Below are 22,067 nucleotides of genomic sequence, written 5' to 3' on the forward strand. Positions count from 1 at the left end.
CTACAGAAGATTGTGGTTGACAAGATGTAAAACTACAAAAATGGATCAAGCATAATATTATACTTAAGACTGAGTGATATTGGTATGTGCCAGACTAACTTTAAGATAGTAAAAATTCAGCAATAATATAATTTTCTGACAAACTCTAGCAGCATATGAAAAAATCTAATTTTATTGAGTATTTAACTACTGTAGATTTACAACATATACAGATTCAGCATTTGTGATAGACGTCCCAAATATAGTTAACCACACCAGTTGCATTCTTTCTTGAAGGACAGTTTCTGTTGGTCCAGCAGGGTAACTGGTGAGGTGCTATTGTACTGCACCAGTTATTAGTTTCTGGTTTTTTAAGCCAGTTATTTGTAATTTGACCATCGGAGGGTGGTTTGTAATTAGACCATCAGACGGTGGTTTCTTTGTCGGTGTTCACCAGCCAGTGAGTGGAGGCTGTGTTCTGCTCGGTGACTTTCTCCAATATCTTGTCCAGGTCCGTCTCGATGAAGCCGTGATCCATGTTAGAATCCCCACAACCATGGTCGTTGCAGTCATCACCATCATCATCTAGGTCATCGATATCGGTCTCGTACATCTCGCTCTCCCGCTGTGATGACACAGGCGATTTTACATCATCACGGTTCTCAGTGTCCTGCACTTCAGTTGAAAGTTTCTCACTTGCATCACATTCAGCTTTTGTCAGTGATGACATATGGTAATTGCTGGATACAGAAGATGTAGCTATAGACATTTTTTCATAAGAATGGGCATTATTTCCACCTGTTTGGTTCTGATGTCTATTGTAGTCGTCTCTTTCATTATTAATGTTTGTGTGTTCAAAAACATGGTCTGTAATGGACAGTGTAGCATGTTGATGATGACTGGGATTGGATTCTGAACTCTTAGTCAATGAAACACTTGGCTGTGTGACTGAACAGGGTGTTTTTATTGGTGATTCCATGTCGGAGGCCGAGAATGTTGTCTCGTACCGTAATGCAGTACAGCTATCGAGTGATAGGGGATGCTTGTCAAATTTGGAATGGTTACGATCTGCAGGTGTAATGCTAGAAGAACTCGGACACAGACTGTCGGCAATGGGGACAAGTTGTGGTGGTGGAGTTTCTGTTCTTTCTGACACCAAGCTGACATGTGCCGGTCTGGTCAGGCAGCTCTTTAAAGATACAGTTTGTGAATCGCACTGCCTGTTGTTCATGATACTCTCTGCACTCCTTACATCAGAATGGTCTGGCTTGACACTATAATTATTCAAGGGTTGATCATTATTTTTGTTGTAAGAGGATTGGATATTATTTTTAAGACTGTGCAGTTCACCATCTCTAGATTGCTCCATTTGGATCGCTTTGTTCATGGAGAAGCATGGAGCTGGAATATTGGTGCCCATCAAGCTATTAGCATATGGCCAGCATTCCAAGGGAGACTTGCGCTTTGGAGGAACAGGTGGTGGTGTAGCAGATACATCTATGCCCATGTAGCTATTCCCTGTTCCAGTAGTAACAGCCATTTTCTTCTTCTTTACTGGCACTGCATAAATTGCTGGTGGAGAATGTGGTATTTTTATGTTTTGTTCACCCAACTTTGAGTCAGATGTGATGGATTTTGTATCATCTCTAGCACAGCAGTCAGGGTCAATGTAGCCGGGGTCAGTATAATTCACTGGCATCGGTTGTTTACTGATCCCTGTGGAAAAACCTGAAAATTCCTGAATTTCTTGATATGCCACATACTCTTCTCTGTGAAGGGTCTGTGGCTCAGATAGACTCGGGCAGTGTAAGGGTGGAACAGGTTTTGACCGTCGTGGTTTGGGAACAGGACTCTTACTGTCGGTAGTCAGCTCTCCCTTGGAAGTCCATGACAGAACACTTACTTGATACAGACTGGAATCGGTTCTGAAAAAAAATTAACAGGTGACAAAACATAAAAGAAAGTTACGAGTCAACTGATTAATGAGAAAGGAAATATTTGTTTAATTTAACGATGCACTCAATCCATTTAAAATGACATCAAAGTTAGAACATATGATTAAGAACCACAGAAATAATTACAGAAAAAACCTGCTGCTGGAACTCCATGGGATACTTTTTTTTTATTAATTACCAGCAAGGGATCTTTTATATGCACTATCCCAGACAGGATAGTACATAACACGACCTTTGTTAAACCAGTTGTGGAGCATTGGCTGGAATGTATAACAGCCCAGTGGGCTCACCAATGGGGATTGATCCTTGACCAGCGGCTGATCAAGTGAGCACTTTACCACTGGGCTACATCCCACCTCTGACTAATGAGGTATAAATGAGGAGAAAGATTTTCTAAATGTCTTTCTGTGATCTGTTTTTAGGAAGATGGCTAACAAATAAGATACCAACATCACCAAACAGATGATCATGATACAAAGTAAAAACTGTACTTTATACTAACACCGCTATTGCACGTATTGGGAGTTTTAATCAATAGTTGATACGGGAAATGCTTCTTTGTCCTAGTGTATGTAGGTTAATGTAGTGCTTGAATATTAAACATGGACGGACATGTGGCTTACCTCGGTGATGTGATGTCAGAATTGGCAGAAACAGTTTTCTTATTATTAACTGCACTTTCTGTGTCATCCTGTGAAAAGAAATAACTGTTAAGTGAACACAACCAATTGCATACCAAAATATACAAAGAGCATAGAAATCTTGTTTAAAATTATTAACAAAATGGAACTTCAGTTGACAGACCATCCACCACCCCACCTGAGGATGAAAATATATTGCTTTTTTTTCTCCCTACTCTATATAATTAAAGGTGAAATATGGTCTGTGCTCCCACCAAGATAACGGCTGTGATCACCCCACTACTAGAGGTTGTGCCTCCCAACTCTATATAATTAAAGGTGAAATATGGTCTGTGCTCCCACCAAGATAACGGCTGTGATCACCCCACTACTAGAGGTTGTTTCTCCCTACTGTATATAATTAAAGGTGAAATATGGTCTGTGCTCCCACCAAGATAACGGCTGTGATCACCCCACTACTAGAGGTTGTGTCTCCCAACTCTATATAATTAAAGGTGAAATATGGTCTGTGCTCCCACCAAGATAACGGCTGTGATCACCCCACTACTAGAGGTTGTGCCTCCCAACTCTATATAATTAAAGGTGAAATATGGTCTGTGCTCCCACCAAGATAACGGCTGTGATCACCCCACTACTAGAGGTTGTGCCTCCCAACTCTATATAATTAAAGGTGAAATATGGTCTGTGCTCCCACCAAGATAACGGCTGTGATCACCCCACTACTAGAGGTTGTGCCTCCCAACTCTATATAATTAAAGGTGAAATATGGTCTGTCCTCCCACCAAGATAACGGCTGTGATCACCCCACTACTAGAGGTTGTTTCTCCCTACTGTATATAATTAAAGGTGAAATATGGTCTGTGCTCCCACCAAGATAACGGCTGTGATCACCCCACTACTAGAGGTTGTTTCTCCCTACTGTATATAATTAAAGGTGAAATATGGTCTGTGCTCCCACCAAGATAACGGCTGTGATCACCCCACTACTAGAGGTTGTGCCTCCCTACTGTATATAATTAAAGGTGAAATATGGTCTGTGCTCCCACCAAGATAAAGGCTGTGATCACCCCACTACTAGAGGTTGTGCCTCCCAACTGTATATAATTAAAGGTGAAATATGGTCTGTGCTCCCACCAAGATAAAGGCTGTGATCACCCCACTACTAGAGGTTGTGCCTCCCAACTGTATATAATTAAAGGTGAAATATGGTCTGTGCTCCCACCAAGATAAAGGCTGTGATCACCCCACTACTAGAGGTTGTGCCTCCCAACTCTATATAATTAAAGGTGAAATATGGTCTGTGCTCCCACCAAGATAAAGGCTGTGATCACCCCACTACTAGAGGTTGTGCCTCCCAACTCTATATAATTAAAGGTGAAATATGGTCTGTGCTCCCACCAAGATAACGGCTGTGATCACCCCACTACTAGAGGTTGTTTCTCCCTACTGTATATAATTAAAGGTGAAATATGGTCTGTGCTCCCACCAAGATAACGGCTGTGATCACCCCACTACTAGAGGTTGTGCCTCCCAACTGTATATAATTAAAGGTGAAATATGGTCTGTGCTCCCACCAAGATAAAGGCTGTGATCACCCCACTACTAGAGGTTGTGCCTCCCAACTGTATATAATTAAAGGTGAAATATGGTCTGTGCTCCCACCAAGATAAAGGCTGTGATCACCCCACTACTAGAGGTTGTGCCTCCCTACTCTATATAATTAAAGGTGAAATATGGTCTGTGCTCCCACCAAGATAAAGGCTGTGATCACCCCACTACTAGAGGTTGTGCCTCCCTACTCTATATAATTAAAGGTGAAATATGGTCTGTGCTCCCACCAAGATAAAGGCTGTGATCACCCCACTACTAGAGGTTGTGCCTCCCAACTCTATATAATTAAAGGTGAAATATGGTCTGTGCTCCCACCAAGATAACGGCTGTGATCACCCCACTACTAGAGGTTGTGCCTCCCAACTCTATATAATTAAAGGTGAAATATGGTCTGTGCTCCCACCAAGATAACGGCTGTGATCACCCCACTACTAGAGGTTGTGCCTCCCTACTCTATATAATTAAAGGTGAAATATGGTCTGTGCTCCCACCAAGATAACGGCTGTGATCACCCCACTACTAGAGGTTGTTTCTCCCTACTGTATATAATTAAAGGTGAAATATGGTCTGTGCTCCCACCAAGATAACGGCTGTGATCACCCCACTACTAGAGGTTGTTTCTCCCTACTGTATATAATTAAAGGTGAAATATGGTCTGTGCTCCCACCAAGATAAAGGCTGTGATCACCCCACTACTAGAGGTTGTGCCTCCCAACTCTATATATATAATTAAAGGTGAAATATGGTCTGTGCTCCCACCAAGATAAAGGCTGTGATCACCCCACTACTAGAGGTTGTGCCTCCCAACTGTATATAATTACAGGTGAAATATGGTCTGTGCTCCCACCAAGATAAAGGCTGTGATCACCCCACTACTAGAGGTTGTTTCTCCCTACTGTATATAATTAGAGGTGAAATATGGTCTGTGCTCCCACCAAGATAACGGCTGTGATCACCCCACTACTAGAGGTTGTGCCTCCCAACTCTATATAATTAAAGGTGAAATATGGTCTGTGCTCCCACCAAGATAAAGGCTGTGATCACCCCACTACTAGAGGTTGTGCCTCCCAACTCTATATAATTAAAGGTGAAATATGGTCTGTGCTCCCACCAAGATAAAGGCTGTGATCACCCCACTACTAGAGGTTGTGCCTCCCTACTCTATATAATTAAAGGTGAAATATGGTCTGTGCTCCCACCAAGATAAAGGCTGTGATCACCCCACTACTAGAGGTTGTGCCTCCCAACTGTATATAATTAAAGGTGAAATATGGTCTGTGCTCCCACCAAGATAAAGGCTGTGATCACCCCACTACTAGAGGTTGTGCCTCCCTACTCTATATAATTAAAGGTGAAATATGGTCTGTGCTCCCACCAAGATAAAGGCTGTGATCACCCCACTACTAGAGGTTGTGCCTCCCTACTCTATATAATTAAAGGTGAAATATGGTCTGTGCTCCCACCAAGATAAAGGCTGTGATCACCCCACTACTAGAGGTTGTGTCTCCCAACTCTATATAATTAAAGGTGAAATATGGTCTGTGCTCCCACCAAGATAACGGCTGTGATCACCCCACTACTAGAGGTTGTGCCTCCCAACTCTATATAATTAAAGGTGAAATATGGTCTGTGCTCCCACCAAGATAACGGCTGTGATCACCCCACTACTAGAGGTTGTGCCTCCCAACTCTATATAATTAAAGGTGAAATATGGTCTGTGCTCCCACCAAGATAACGGCTGTGATCACCCCACTACTAGAGGTTGTGCCTCCCAACTCTATATAATTAAAGGTGAAATATGGTCTGTGCTCCCACCAAGATAACGGCTGTGATCACCCCACTACTAGAGGTTGTGCCTCCCAACTCTATATAATTAAAGGTGAAATATGGTCTGTGCTCCCACCAAGATAAAGGCTGTGATCACCCCACTACTAGAGGTTGTGCCTCCCAACTCTATATAATTAAAGGTGAAATATGGTCTGTGCTCCCACCAAGATAACGGCTGTGATCACCCCACTACTAGAGGTTGTGCCTCCCAACTCTATATAATTAAAGGTGAAATATGGTCTGTGCTCCCACCAAGATAACGGCTGTGATCACCCCACTACTAGAGGTTGTGCCTCCCAACTCTATATAATTAAAGGTGAAATATGGTCTGTGCTCCCACCAAGATAACGGCTGTGATCACCCCACTACTAGAGGTTGTTTCTCCCTACTGTATATAATTAAAGGTGAAATATGGTCTGTGCTCCCACCAAGATAACGGCTGTGATCACCCCACTACTAGAGGTTGTGCCTCCCTACTGTATATAATTAAAGGTGAAATATGGTCTGTGCTCCCACCAAGATAAAGGCTGTGATCACCCCACTACTAGAGGTTGTGCCTCCCAACTCTATATAATTAAAGGTGAAATATGGTCTGTGCTCCCACCAAGATAAAGGCTGTGATCACCCCACTACTAGAGGTTGTGCCTCCCAACTGTATATAATTAAAGGTGAAATATGGTCTGTGCTCCCACCAAGATAAAGGCTGTGATCACCCCACTACTAGAGGTTGTTTCTCCCTACTGTATATAATTAAAGGTGAAATATGGTCTGTGCTCCCACCAAGATAAAGGCTGTGATCACCCCACTACTAGAGGTTGTGCCTCCCAACTGTATATAATTAAAGGTGAAATATGGTCTGTGCTCCCACCAAGATAAAGGCTGTGATCACCCCACTACTAGAGGTTGTTTCTCCCTACTGTATATAATTAAAGGTGAAATATGGTCTGTGCTCCCACCAAGATAACGGCTGTGATCACCCCACTACTAGAGGTTGTGCCTCCCAACTCTATATAATTAAAGGTGAAATATGGTCTGTGCTCCCACCAAGATAAAGGCTGTGATCACCCCACTACTAGAGGTTGTGCCTCCCAACTCTATATAATTAAAGGTGAAATATGGTCTGTGCTCCCACCAAGATAAAGGCTGTGATCACCCCACTACTAGAGGTTGTGCCTCCCTACTCTATATAATTAAAGGTGAAATATGGTCTGTGCTCCCACCAAGATAAAGGCTGTGATCACCCCACTACTAGAGGTTGTGCCTCCCAACTGTATATAATTAAAGGTGAAATATGGTCTGTGCTCCCACCAAGATAAAGGCTGTGATCACCCCACTACTAGAGGTTGTGCCTCCCTACTCTATATAATTAAAGGTGAAATATGGTCTGTGCTCCCACCAAGATAAAGGCTGTGATCACCCCACTACTAGAGGTTGTGCCTCCCTACTCTATATAATTAAAGGTGAAATATGGTCTGTGCTCCCACCAAGATAAAGGCTGTGATCACCCCACTACTAGAGGTTGTGCCTCCCTACTCTATATAATTAAAGGTGAAATATGGTCTGTGCTCCCACCAAGATAAAGGCTGTGATCACCCCACTACTAGAGGTTGTGCCTCCCAACTCTATATAATTAAAGGTGAAATATGGTCTGTGCTCCCACCAAGATAACGGCTGTGATCACCCCACTACTAGAGGTTGTGCCTCCCAACTCTATATAATTAAAGGTGAAATATGGTCTGTGCTCCCACCAAGATAACGGCTGTGATCACCCCACTACTAGAGGTTGTGCCTCCCAACTCTATATAATTAAAGGTGAAATATGGTCTGTGCTCCCACCAAGATAACGGCTGTGATCACCCCACTACTAGAGGTTGTGCCTCCCAACTCTATATAATTAAAGGTGAAATATGGTCTGTGCTCCCACCAAGATAACGGCTGTGATCACCCCACTACTAGAGGTTGTGCCTCCCAACTCTATATAATTAAAGGTGAAATATGGTCTGTGCTCCCACCAAGATAACGGCTGTGATCACCCCACTACTAGAGGTTGTGCCTCCCAACTCTATATAATTAAAGGTGAAATATGGTCTGTGCTCCCACCAAGATAACGGCTGTGATCACCCCACTACTAGAGGTTGTTTCTCCCTACTGTATATAATTAAAGGTGAAATATGGTCTGTGCTCCCACCAAGATAACGGCTGTGATCACCCCACTACTAGAGGTTGTGCCTCCCAACTCTATATAATTAAAGGTGAAATATGGTCTGTGCTCCCACCAAGATAACGGCTGTGATCACCCCACTACTAGAGGTTGTGCCTCCCAACTCTATATAATTAAAGGTGAAATATGGTCTGTGCTCCCACCAAGATAACGGCTGTGATCACCCCACTACTAGAGGTTGTGCCTCCCAACTCTATATAATTAAAGGTGAAATATGGTCTGTGCTCCCACCAAGATAACGGCTGTGATCACCCCACTACTAGAGGTTGTTTCTCCCTACTGTATATAATTAAAGGTGAAATATGGTCTGTGCTCCCACCAAGATAACGGCTGTGATCACCCCACTACTAGAGGTTGTTCTCCCTACTGTATATAATTAAAGGTGAAATATGGTCTGTGCTCCCACCAAGATAACGGCTGTGATCACCCCACTACTAGAGGTTGTGCCTCCCTACTGTATATAATTAAAGGTGAAATATGGTCTGTGCTCCCACCAAGATAAAGGCTGTGATCACCCCACTACTAGAGGTTGTGCCTCCCTACTGTATATAATTAAAGGTGAAATATGGTCTGTGCTCCCACCAAGATAAAGGCTGTGATCACCCCACTACTAGAGGTTGTGCCTCCCAACTGTATATAATTAAAGGTGAAATATGGTCTGTGCTCCCACCAAGATAAAGGCTGTGATCACCCCACTACTAGAGGTTGTGCCTCCCTACTGTATATAATTAAAGGTGAAATATGGTCTGTGCTCCCACCAAGATAACGGCTGTGATCACCCCACTACTAGAGGTTGTGCCTCCCAACTCTATATAATTAAAGGTGAAATATGGTCTGTGCTCCCACCAAGATAACGGCTGTGATCACCCCACTACTAGAGGTTGTGCCTCCCTACTGTATATAATTAAAGGTGAAATATGGTCTGTGCTCCCACCAAGATAACGGCTGTGATCACCCCACTACTAGAGGTTGTGCCTCCCAACTCTATATAATTAAAGGTGAAATATGGTCTGTGCTCCCACCAAGATAACGGCTGTGATCACCCCACTACTAGAGGTTGTTTCTCCCTACTGTATATAATTAAAGGTGAAATATGGTCTGTGCTCCCACCAAGATAACGGCTGTGATCACCCCACTACTAGAGGTTGTGCCTCCCTACTGTATATAATTAAAGGTGAAATATGGTCTGTGCTCCCACCAAGATAAAGGCTGTGATCACCCCACTACTAGAGGTTGTGCCTCCCAACTCTATATAATTAAAGGTGAAATATGGTCTGTGCTCCCACCAAGATAAAGGCTGTGATCACCCCACTACTAGAGGTTGTGCCTCCCAACTGTATATAATTAAAGGTGAAATATGGTCTGTGCTCCCACCAAGATAAAGGCTGTGATCACCCCACTACTAGAGGTTGTGCCTCCCTACTGTATATAATTAAAGGTGAAATATGGTCTGTGCTCCCACCAAGATAAAGGCTGTGATCACCCCACTACTAGAGGTTGTGCCTCCCAACTGTATATAATTAAAGGTGAAATATGGTCTGTGCTCCCACCAAGATAAAGGCTGTGATCACCCCACTACTAGAGGTTGTGCCTCCCAACTGTATATAATTAAAGGTGAAATATGGTCTGTGCTCCCACCAAGATAACGGCTGTGATCACCCCACTACTAGAGGTTGTTTCTCCCTACTGTATATAATTAGAGGTGAAATATGGTCTGTGCTCCCACCAAGATAACGGCTGTGATCACCCCACTACTAGAGGTTGTGCCTCCCAACTCTATATAATTAAAGGTGAAATATGGTCTGTGCTCCCACCAAGATAAAGGCTGTGATCACCCCACTACTAGAGGTTGTGCCTCCCAACTCTATATAATTAAAGGTGAAATATGGTCTGTGCTCCCACCAAGATAAAGGCTGTGATCACCCCACTACTAGAGGTTGTGCCTCCCTACTCTATATAATTAAAGGTGAAATATGGTCTGTGCTCCCACCAAGATAAAGGCTGTGATCACCCCACTACTAGAGGTTGTGCCTCCCAACTCCCATGGGCCTGCATTAAAAGTAATTACAAGATGTCATACATTTTGCTGTTCATATTAGTTACTTAAGCATGAACACCTCAAATGAGCGAGAATGTTTTAAATGTCTACCTTTCAGGTAAATGTTATGGTTTGAAATAAGAATAAATAAGAACAGATAATGTATGTGTTTTAATCATTCCAGACATGTTACACGTTTATTTAGAAACCTCACAAGAGTTACCTCAATGTCTTCTAGACGATTCTCTTTGTCAGTGTCATCTTTAGGAACTGATAGAACCTGAGAGAAAAATGTTTCAATTACCAACAAAACAAGACAGTACCATGCCCTAAATAAAATTATGGTTGTCAGCCTTTGAAAAAAGAATAAATATACACTCAATGCAACAATTGATTATCACTGCTAAAATTACCACAGAACTTCACTGTACTGTTATAATTATTCACAGAATCCATATTTGAGTAATTGGTCAAGTGAGTAGAGCTTTTAACATCAATTTATGTAACTACCATGGCAAGAGAAAACATTGTACTTGATTCAAGAAGAATTTGAATGGAACCATTTAGCATAGTTTTCCAGTTGTGACCAATAACTCGCTGCTCATAATTAGCAGGCGCGGATCCAGAATATTTTTGGGGGGGGGGGGGGGGGGGGGGCTTCATATGTAATTAATTCCATGAAAAGTTTTTAAGAGTGCAGAAAAATAAGTGAAAAACATATATATTCTGTGCAGGGGGGAGGGGGAGGGAGAGTCCAGAACCCCTGGATCCCACTCTGGATCTGTGCCTGATTAGTCACAAAAACATCGTGAGTAACTGATGCAACACAAACAGGATCGTGGCTAACTGTAAGTGAAGATGAGAGAGACTTCATACCTTCCCACGGCTGACAGGTGTTCTCTGTGACATTCCACTTGTAATGGGTAGACCTAGGGGGGATTTTCCAAATGTAGAAAATGGTGAGCTCATGCTGTCGGGTCCCTCCATGCTGAGATTAATAGTGCGTGGAAACACTGCCGTGTTGTAACAAGAATCATCGGTGAAGATGAACCGCTGGCGAACAGCTGATGGTTGTGGTGTGTCAGCCAATTCTGTGCCTCTGTAGTATTTCTAAACCACCATTGTGGATTGTTTATAGTATTTCATTAAATAACATAAAATAGAGGTACATATATATATACAACTAATAATCTTATTGTAAAATCAAGCAAAATAAAAGGTGATGTTTTACCTAAAACCACAATTAGAATATTTTAAAGTATCCAGACGAGATCATCCAGTTCAATTTCACCTCTACAACTCATTAAAATTCATGTTCTATTCCCTACACTTGCTTATCAAAGTCGCATACAGTTTGCAGACCTCCATTAATTAGCTGGATTCATCAACTTGCACAAATGTACTCAATTTGCACACTGTCAGGTACTTGAACAAATATAACTATGATGATGAAGATATTGTGTCAAAATTCTAACCAGAACAAAACATTGTGTACTTGGGTATTATATATTTATTCTATAACTTGCCCATGATATCCATGTCATAAACCCATGTGATAATTTAGTGTATTAACCTGGATAATAATGGTCTGTAAAGTTAAAGGTATTTGCAACTTTGCAAGGTCTCTAGGTAATAATTTGTTGCTGTGAATGGGTCATTTGTTTACAATAATACAAGCCAACAAGACCTGTATACCTGAAAATAACATTTTCATAAGATTTAGTTAAAATGTGTGACATCAAACTAATTTGTGTTAATCATGATGACAGAATATTACTGAAGGAGGCGACTTTACTACTGTGATTTACTAAAAATCCAATTAAAATGTTATTTTAGAAGTGTTATAGGATAAATAGAATTCGCTATTTGGTTGTTTTTTACTAAATTAAAAAAAACACTTGTGACGAATCTTCTATATATGACACAATTATCAGGCCCTTATCTTTCCGGCAAAATGAGCAGGTTTTTTAGCTGAAAGTCAGATTAAGTTTTTGAGTTATTAGCAGTAGTGAGAAGTTGAAGTCACCGTAATATTCTGGAACTAATCTGATTTCAAAATTGAAATCACACAACAGACGTTAAGACCCCGACTTATTTATTTATTGTCTTAGTTCAGTTGGCACCTTGTCGCCATATGTTGGACAGTGTTTTTACTTGGCGCCAGACTGTATCCTTGAGTAGTCATGAACCAGCCTATTAATGGCAAATGGTTTCTGTGCATGAACACTTATGTACGATTGATTTGATGAAATTATATTTCCAACAAATGTTACTACTCAAGCCAGTTTCTGTTGTGAAGAGATTAAATACATGTCGTAGTCTAATGTTGACATTCTTCAGATACACGTGTAAACCAGGCTATTGTTTTTCAAAGTTTCGTGTGTAGCACCGTGTGCTGTGAGTAGTCAAGCATTGTTAACCCTCGCCACATTCATTTCAGTAATGCTAGAAAATACTAATTTTAACATAATGGCACATTATCAACTACTTAATAATATCACATTTTTAATGAAACATGTTTTGTTTAAATTTATTACCAGAAGTAGTATTTTACCTCGATATATTACGATTACAGCCAAGTGTAAAATGCAGAATTTTTCCGATTAAGCGCGGAAACTGGTGACACGTTACGAAATGTACCGATAAATGTTCACTTAGCCTATTTTTATCAAACTTCTCCCCTTTCTTCTGGGAAGAGAGAAGTCACTTCTACTTTTTCAATTCTAGACGAGGGCCTGACTATTAGTTTCTTTATTAGTGTTAGTATAGCTATTCTTACCTGATTGAGTTTCTTCCTGTTCCAGTGTTTGACAAATGTTTTAAAGTAAGTCTTTAGCTTTGGAGAATTAAGATCCTTGGCCTGTTTATTTTTCTGCAAAAATAAAAACAATACATTTAAAATACACCTGAATACAGAATGGAAGGAAAAAATGTTTTATTGAACACTACACTACTTTTATATGTACAGGTAGGAAACCCACTGCCCCCATGCCATGAGCTACTTGTTTTGATTAGCACCATCCAACAAACAGGATAGTATATACCACAGCCTTTGTTACACCAGCTGTGGAGCATTGGCTGGAATGAAGCGCACTGGGTTATATCCTGTCTTGATAAACAATAATGATTATGGTGATGATGATGTTAAAGTACTATTTCTTATATGTTAAAAAAACATTATCTCGCCTTCATGTAAAATTCTTTAATCTCATTGGTTGTTTGCCGTTGGACAAATCCCTTATACACCTGTGGGCGGAGCCAAATTCTCTTATAGCACGTCTGTAATTTCCAACAGTTTCCAGCCACCCCAGTTAATGCTAAAGCAATAATTAGATTATAAATAACATTGATCAAGTATACATAATTAATTTTATTTTTACTATAAAATACATTATTTCAATACTTTTAAAAGCTGCAATGTTGAACTCGGCCACCTAATTACGGTCGTGGTGTTATTGTATTAATGCGCGATTAGCAACAGTTGGTTTTGGGGTTTTTGTAAATATTTAAAAAAAAATTACTACATACATTTCTGATAACAATTGTTTTTTTGTTTTTTTTATTAATATCTGTTTCAGACAATTTCGTATTACAAACATTTGAAATTAAAAACTCGTTTATCGATGGAACTATTTTTCGTCACTGGCAAGCGGTTTCGTTCGCGTCCGCGTGGTATGGCTCCGTTAATAAATTGTTAACAATTATTGTCTGGCGTTATTTTTATTATCTGGCTATATGGTTTAACATGTCGGCAAGATAAATTCGTTGTAGAAGCATCTCTCGGGGTATATGGCTTTTTATGTACCCTCTGTGTGCTCTTTTACCCCCTCGCCTTCAGCTCGGGGTAAAAGAACACACAGAGGGTACATAAAAAGCCATATACCCCTTGTGATGCTTCTACAACTTATAATATTTGTTTTGTTTAACGACACCACTAGAGTACATAGATTTATTAATCATTGGCTATTGGATGTCAAATATATGGTCATTTTGAGTCATAGAGGGGAACTCGCTATATTTTTCCATTAGTAGCAAGGGATCTTTTGTATGCACCATCCCACAGACAGGATAGCACATACCACGGCCTTTGATATACCAGTCATGGTGCACTGGCTGTGACGAGAAATAGCCCAATGGGCCCACCGATGGGGATCAACCCCATACCGACCGTGCATCAAGCGAGTGCTTTACCACTGGGCTACATTCCACCCCTTATATGATTCATCTACATGGTATATAACTGGTTTTTATTTCACATATACAATAATTCAGTTACCTTGTAAAAGAGGCCTCTCTGCTTTTTTCTATATCATCCATGTAAGTTATACTGTTCAGAATAAGCTATATCAAAAGATTCATTTAACAATAAAACCATCAGATTCTGTACATACCTCTTCCTTGAGCCACATTTTGAATTCCATCTGCTTGCTTAAAAAGTCATCCATCGATATGTTATCTGAAAAAGGACAATCATAATTAATCTCTTTTTTTTTCTATACCTGATTATCTATTTATTTAAAGTACCTATTGCTGTACCATTGGAATTTGATTAGAAATTTATCTAGTGTTTTCCCTAGCTTGTTTTAGCATGGTGCAGCACCATGCCTCAATAGTCTAGCACCATCTTGCCGTAATCAGCACCATGCTGCCCTGAGATTAAACAAGCCTTTTTCACAAATTAATTCCAAAATTGCCTTTATAAAACACCCAAAAAGGTATTATTAATTAATAAAATATGCCTTTTATATCTTTTGCCATTCATTTATTAAAGCAAGCACATAAATTACATTAATGTTTATTTCAATTAATTTTTGTGTATTTTTAATGAAAAAAAAGTGCCCTGAAAATGGTGAAAATGCCCCAAAAGTGTTTGGTCTACGATGCCTTGCCAAATGTCTAGGGAAATCATATTATCATTGATCATCAGTCATAATTTTTATTTCCTTTGTTTTTTAATTATCGTTCTTCACCATGAGCAAAATTACGGTGAGGTGAAGATAATTTTCCCAAAATGGTGCTAGGCAAACAATCACAAACTTTCAAATGAAATTTAAGGCAATCAATTTGCAGCTTTCCTAAAACTTTCTAGGTAAGGAGGGGATCAGAAGTGATCACTCACCTTTCTTGTCGCAGACTCTTTATTGTTTTAATGCAGCATGCAAACTCATATAGAAAATCAGAGATTCATTTAAAGTGTTTTTAAGAGTTCATTTACATTTTTTCAGCAACAATTCTCTGTTTTATGAGGCTTTCTGATTATGGCAATCAAAACAATTTGACTGTAGAACTGGTGAAAACTCCAAGTGTGAGAGCAAATTCAGAATACCTCGGGTGACTTTGTTTATCTGACATTATATTCTACATGATACACACACAGTCTGAAACATGGACATTTATGCTTATAGCTTTGATCAATACATGTCACCTGACTGATACAGTAAAATAACATTTTTATCATAACAGCTTGGTGCTGACAAAATAAGTTATTCACCAGTTTTAAACAATGTAACAAAAGTTTACTTGCATGAGCATGACAACTGACTGGTTTCATATTCAATCATCACATCAATAGCACCCAACTAATCAATTTTTAATCATAATCGGTCATCGAAACATTAGTATGATAACTAGTTTCCTTGTTGGGAATAATTTTAGTATTTAAACATGGAATGTATCACAGATCAGATAGTGTTGGTTTGTATCACTGTCACCTCATCATTCAGCCTCAGATTAATCTTAGTACTTACACAAGGCCTAACATATAGTGTTTTCACAAATAAAGAAATAATTTGTGATGTAGTATTACGGATTAATCTAGTTTTTGAAGAAAAAATTATTAAAAAATTATATTAAATTTATAATCAAAAAACAAATTAATAGTTGCACCTATAGCCATGTTGCACGGATTCAGGACTAAGTTTGTGAAAACTGGAGCTAAATAAGAAAACGTGTGTTGACCAAAGAAAAGCAAAACTTCACACTGTCGTCGTAATTCGAAACGTAATCTAAACTTGACAATGTCGCCGTCATTGGAAACGTAATCTAAACTTGACACTGTCGCCGTCATTGGAAACGTAATCTAAACTTGACACTGTCGCCGTCATTGGAAACGTAATCTAAACTTGACACTGTCACCGTCATTGGAAACATAATCTAAACTTGACACTGTCGTTGTTATTGGAAACGTAATCTAAACTTGACACTGTCGTTATTGGAAACGTAATCTAAATTTGACACTGTCGTCGTCATTGGAAACAATCTAAACATGACACTGTTGCAGTCATTGGAAACACAATCCAAACTTGACATTGTCGCCGTTGTTGGAAACGTAATTTAAACTTGACAGTGTCATCGTCATTGGAAACAATTTAAACCTGACACTGTCGTTGTCATTGGAAACGTAATCTATCTCGTCGTTTTACTTCATCCAGGTGAGACAAAAAGTGGCAATCATTTTAATGGGTACACAACACGAGTTATAGTTCTTACTGGATTGGAGTTTCTTCTGCTGGTCTTTCTCTCGCTTGCGATCTCTACGAGTAGACTTTAGTGCTAATATTCTCTCCTTGCGACTAACACCAGACAGAACACCATCATCTATAATAGATATCATCAATGAACACCATCATCTATAATAGATAACATCAATGAGGACACTTTGATACCACCACAGTTACAGGGTTTTAGATGGACAAACTCAATTTGTCTTAGTTAAACAAAATATAAACTTATTTTTAAACAAGCTTGAAATACTTGGGGGGGGGGGGGGGGGGGGTGTTTGCCAAATTTATTAAATATATTCATTAAATTGACATAATGCATTCTTATTAGTAATATTGCTGGCTGGCCACAAACAGGAATTCATGAGTTGTGTCAGTAATCATGGACTTTCAGCCATGTATTATGTAGCATGAATCACAGAGATTGTTTCACTGTTTAGATGGTAGGGCTCAAGACTAATGGCAGCACTGACAACTTGCTATCACAGTATGACATGAACTGCGGCAGATCAGCGGCTTTACCGGTGGCAGTTTTTTACTGCTGGAAAAACATTATTGCCATCGACAGAAGACATATTTTTGTTTTCAATTTCATATTAATTTGTTGCAAAAGTTACCAATTTAAAATTGCTGTAGGCAGGCTCACATTGCTATAGGTGAGCATTTTGCCTATGGCAAAAACATTTCCAAACTGTCATCTATAGGTAAATTCTTGTTTGATCTCTTTAATGGTATAATGATGAGCATTCAAATAAACATGATATGGTTATATGACACACACCTGACTCGCACTCGTTATCCGACTGGGGTGAAGCAGTGTCAGTGGAACACAAGTCGCTGGTGCTTTCCAGGTGCATTTCATTGATAGCAGGACACGAAGCACTGGCCTTGGCCATTTTGGCCAGGTTCAGTTTTCGTTTGAGTCTGAAAACAAAGAATTAACCAAATTCATACATTGTGTGACCCGTAATGTGAAGTGATCTTTTTAATATTTTGGTGAAAATTGATGAATCCACAATATACAACACTAAATTGCCCTTAAAATGTGTCTCGCATAATCTTTTATTGAAAATGTTCTGGGGAGCATGCCCTACAGATCTAGATTCTTTTAGGAGCTGGACTCATCGCCTTAATCAACCTTCCATGTTGTAACTTCGCTTGATATGAGACGGCCCCTGTAACTGCTGCACAAGGCGGAATCGCCCAGTGCGCGATCACGTGGTCTACGTCTCGAAATATATCGCCGAGCTTTGCAGTTGTTGCGACGGAGTGTCACGAAGCGTAGCTGAATGTGGGTGCTGTCGGGTTTCTTTCTGTAGTATGTGTATTAGTGATTAATATGTGGATTTTTTTGTATCACTTAACTCGAAAATGATTGATGTAAAGGTATTTGACGTCAAACATAGGATTGTTGTGGTATTAGAGCGGGACTCGTTGCCTACCGTTTGGTAGTCAGGAATTGCCAAAAAAAGACATAGGTTGGTCTCTGACTGTAATGAGAGCGTGTTTATGTCCAAATGTCCGTCTAGCTCTCTTACAGTCAGAGTACTCGGGCTAGATGCACCCCTGATTCCTGAATTATACATAATACATTATTTTTTATTTACAATGCCTGTGGAAAGACTTCCAAATACAAATAATCCATCCCATGATAACAATGTAACGAATGTTACATTCATAACATTGTGTATCATTTCATTTGGGAGTTTGAAACTGCATTGTATTTGTAATGTAACATTGTTAAAATTCGGTCGTACAAAGTAAATTAGGTTTTAATAAATGTTGAAGTATTACATTTCGGTATAACAACAAAGCACGTAGGCCTATTTAAATATTAATTTACTAAAACCAATTACCTGAACATTTTTGTAAATTTCCTCTTCCTTCTACCGAATTTGTATTTGTGCGCCGTGTACACCGAATCCGCAAGATTGGCTACGCTTAGCAGTTTATTTTTAAAAATAAGAATGCTGACCTGGTATTGGTCGACAGCTGTCAATAGGCGTATTGATTCATGGCGTTTTGTCCGGTACGGAGTTTCTGTCGTCTGTAGAAGCTTGCTGTGTAAACTTAAAATTGTCACTCCAATTCAAATGTTTCGTTGTCTAAAGGCTGTACTGCAAAGACCATCTACGTTTCCGATCCTGCTAAGTGGAAACAACCCATCATGTTCTACCTTGCACGCATTCCAAAAGGTGAAACGTGCTTTGCATTGCAGACATTGCTTGATTAAGGAACCAAAGTTTAAAACTTACATATCTTCAGCTCAATACAGCACAGCTGCTGGAAACGGTCCTTTGGAAGTAACTCGGGAAAACTCGAGAGAGATTCTTGAAAAATATGACACACTACTTATTGACTGTGATGGAGTTCTTTGGAAAATTGATCATGTGACACCGCTTCCTGGCATTCAGGAAACAATGAGCAGACTGAGGGATACGAGAAAGCAGATTTTATTTGTGACGAATAACAGTATGCACGGGCGAGAAATGTATGTAGACAAATTCAGAAAATATGGTTTTGAAGCGCGGGGTAGTGAGGTGTTCTGCGTGGCCTATGCTGCCGCCATATATCTGAAGACGGTGGCAAAGATTAGTAAAGCCGTCTATGTTTCGGGCAGCAGAGGGATGCAGAGCGAATTGGAACAAGCGGGCATTGATGCCTTTGGATTTGGACCTGATCGGGATCAAACCACTGACGACGTTGAACAACTTCTGCAGATGGAATTTCGCGACGACGTTGAAGCAGTGTTGGTTGGTTTTGATATTCATTTCAGCTACAACAAGATCTACAAGGCTGCCAGTTACTTGACCAGTCCCGACTGTTTGTACCTCGCCACGAACAGTCTGGAGACCGGCCCTTTAATATCCATCAACAGACGCCAGCCGGTGACGGGAACGATGGTGGCTGCTATTTCGGCGGCGTCCAAGAGGGAGCCACTTGTTATAGGGAAGCCTTCCTGTCACATGTTTGAGTGTATACAGACGATGTATCCTACCATTGATAAATCGAGAACACTAATGATAGGCGACAGTCTTCGTGCGGATATTCAGTTTGCCCAAAACAATGGTATTGATTCCGCCTTGGTGTTAACAGGTGTTGCTGGTCTTCAGATGGTCAAAGATACTGGCATTCTGCCGACATACTACATGCAGTCAATTGCTGTTTTGTAGTAAATATAATCATACATGGAAATAAATATGAATATAGTTTTTATAAAACATTTCAATTTAACGGAAACACTTTGTTTCGTTGTTGTTTTTAATTATTAAATATATTTATCGTGTATGTATGGAATTATATAAAATAATGTTGACTGGGACGTTGTCTTTTAAAATACTAAATTATGGGAGTGCTTTAATAATTGTCGGTTAATTTTAATACCGTTATGATTTATGACGCTGTCTGGCGGATCTGGGATATGACTAACTGGTGAGTCTGCTGTGTAGTTGGGGCTAAACTAATTTGAAAATATTGCCAATAAGGACCAGTTTAAAATGACATTAAAATTTTGATGATGGTATGGGCTATACAAGTTGATTGGGGGTGAGTTGACCAACAACGGTTTACAGGATGACCTAGTTGATAAGGTACAGGCACTGTAGATTACGGTGTCCTAGTTCTTTGTTCACCTCTCCCGGTTAGTTAGAGTAGGTACGGCCCTAAAGAACCTGAACTTGAAAGTGCAGATCTGTTTGCTGACGTAATTGCAGACTAGTGACTAGGAAAGAAAAAGACACTTTAGTACATTTTTAAAATACGGCTAGTTTGTCAAGATTTAATGACTGCCGCCACATGGTCTACTTTTACCAAAACGCCTGTTTAAGGGACCTCTCTTACGCACATTCACATCGATAGGAAAGTACATAAAACTGTTAGTGGTAATTATGCAGGGGTTTTGCCAGAAGGTAAAACGGGTATGGCGCCATACCCAAGTATTTTTACAGATGTTTTTTGTTTTTTTAAGTTAACGTTTTGACAAAATTAATTTCTCTTGTCATTACTGTATGATTTTCTAAACCCTAACCCTAAATGTAACCCATTTTCTTTCTAGGGGAGGCCCCTCCATACCCCCTGCTGACTATGGTTGCATTCAGTTCCATAGCGCCATACCCAAAAATGTCTTTTTGGCAGAAACACTGGTTGGAACGAGTGGGTGGGGTGTGTGAACTAGTTCACGAAACGTTATTGATCCTATGATTTAACACACATCAGACCAGCGCTATATCACTTTTACACCCTGCCCACCATGAGATACAAACGCAAACGTCTAAAATTAAGTGTCCAAAAGGGAGTATATCCCGTATCGACCGTGGTAAACAAAATCGTGTTCATGTTTTGTTGGGATGATAGGGTATAGTATTTTGTTTTTTTAAACTTCCATGACCCCTAAACGATACCCACCATCCACCCACACAAACACGTACATGCCACAGATTTTAGGAGTTTATAAGAATGTCCTTCAGAATATTTGTTAACTATAGCATGGTTAATGCCATTTTCATAAGCAAGATCTTCTGCCAAAAAAAGGTCCTGGGTCTGCAATTAGGCCATTTTCTGTTGGTTTATCAGTCGGCATGTCATCGGCACTTACCATACAAGATCATCCAGGATCCTGAGAGATATATGACAAGATTGCACGTAACACCTTCTCCGAGGTATCAGGTTTTGAGATCTGGCACACAAAATTAATTAATACTTGATTTTTGTTGTTAAAAATACTGAATTAGCTGAGAATATGTAACAATTAAGTACTACCAAATTGGGAATATCCCCTTAAAAGACTTTAATAATATATCGACCTTCCATGTACGATTCGGTAAGATTATTTGTACGATCAGTTAAATAGTAATACTAACATCCCACACGTAATAGGCGTATGTTTTCACAGTATTATATGATAGAAATTTGACTACATTTTTCGTTTTATAACGAATATTGCAAGTGATATGGACATTAAGTGACCTTTGATATGCGTTTAGCATAGCATTATACCCATATATAAATAATTAGCGACCATAGAAGACTGTATGTTTTAAAATGATAACACCTTAAATCTTAATAATGAATCGAATTACATTGCCGATACACAATTATTGTATTGAAAAATAAACTCATTGTAGGTTCATTACATGGCGATAGGATTTTAACTTACTACTTATGACTGATCAACAAAACAAAAAATAAAAACAAGCATTTTGCTGAAGAAATATATGTACATGTCCCCTATCCAGAGCCGTTTTAAGGACCGGCTGGGCCTGTAGTATAAATAACAGTTAGACCCACTTCCCAGGA

At 39.7% G+C, this 22,067-nt stretch overlaps 2 protein-coding genes across 3 annotated transcripts; one reads left to right on the forward strand and one right to left on the reverse strand.

The window, feature by feature from the left end:
• Positions 1 to 152: 152 nt before the first annotated feature.
• Positions 153 to 18,843, reverse strand: LOC121371819. Of its 2 annotated transcripts, none has more exons than XM_041497993.1 (9): positions 18,748 to 18,843; positions 17,554 to 17,696; positions 16,762 to 16,869; positions 14,664 to 14,728; positions 13,052 to 13,144; positions 11,149 to 11,382; positions 10,496 to 10,552; positions 2,558 to 2,625; positions 153 to 1,904 (listed from the first exon to the last, which is right to left on the reverse strand). In XM_041497993.1, exons 2-9 carry the CDS (start codon positions 17,666 to 17,668, stop codon positions 404 to 406), a joined length of 2,241 nt encoding a protein of 746 aa, XP_041353927.1. In that variant the 5' UTR covers positions 17,669 to 17,696; positions 18,748 to 18,843; the 3' UTR covers positions 153 to 403. The 2 variants fall into 2 exon arrangements, with proteins under 2 accessions (XP_041353927.1, XP_041353926.1); XM_041497992.1 differs by lacking the exon at positions 18,748 to 18,843 and adding an exon at positions 18,629 to 18,721.
• LOC121371820 (4-nitrophenylphosphatase-like) lies at positions 18,754 to 20,012 on the forward strand. Its single transcript, XM_041497994.1, has one exon. It carries the CDS (start codon positions 18,866 to 18,868, stop codon positions 19,943 to 19,945), a length of 1,080 nt encoding a protein of 359 aa, XP_041353928.1. The 5' UTR covers positions 18,754 to 18,865; the 3' UTR covers positions 19,946 to 20,012.
• The last annotated feature ends 2,055 nt before the right edge of the window (positions 20,013 to 22,067 follow it).

This window comes from Gigantopelta aegis, chromosome 4 (genome assembly GCF_016097555.1).
Source record: "Gigantopelta aegis isolate Gae_Host chromosome 4, Gae_host_genome, whole genome shotgun sequence".
Lineage (NCBI taxonomy): Eukaryota > Metazoa > Mollusca > Gastropoda > Neomphalida > Peltospiridae > Gigantopelta > Gigantopelta aegis.

What these genes read in the sequence shown, in the direction of transcription:
- LOC121371819 (XM_041497992.1), bottom strand. An exon ending in CACCTGTCAGCCGTGGGAAG is followed by an intron (nt 10,553 to 11,148) that starts GTATGAAGTCTC and finishes TTTTTCTCTCAG; the next exon opens with GTTCTATCAGTTCCTAAAGA. An exon ending in TCTGACATCACATCACCGAG is followed by an intron (nt 1,905 to 2,557) that starts GTAAGCCACATG and finishes ATTTTTTTTCAG; the next exon opens with AACCGATTCCAGTCTGTATC.
- LOC121371820 (XM_041497994.1), top strand. Translation starts at nt 18,866, where the DNA reads ATGTTTCGTTGTCTAAAGGCTGTACTGCAAAGACCATCTACGTTTCCG.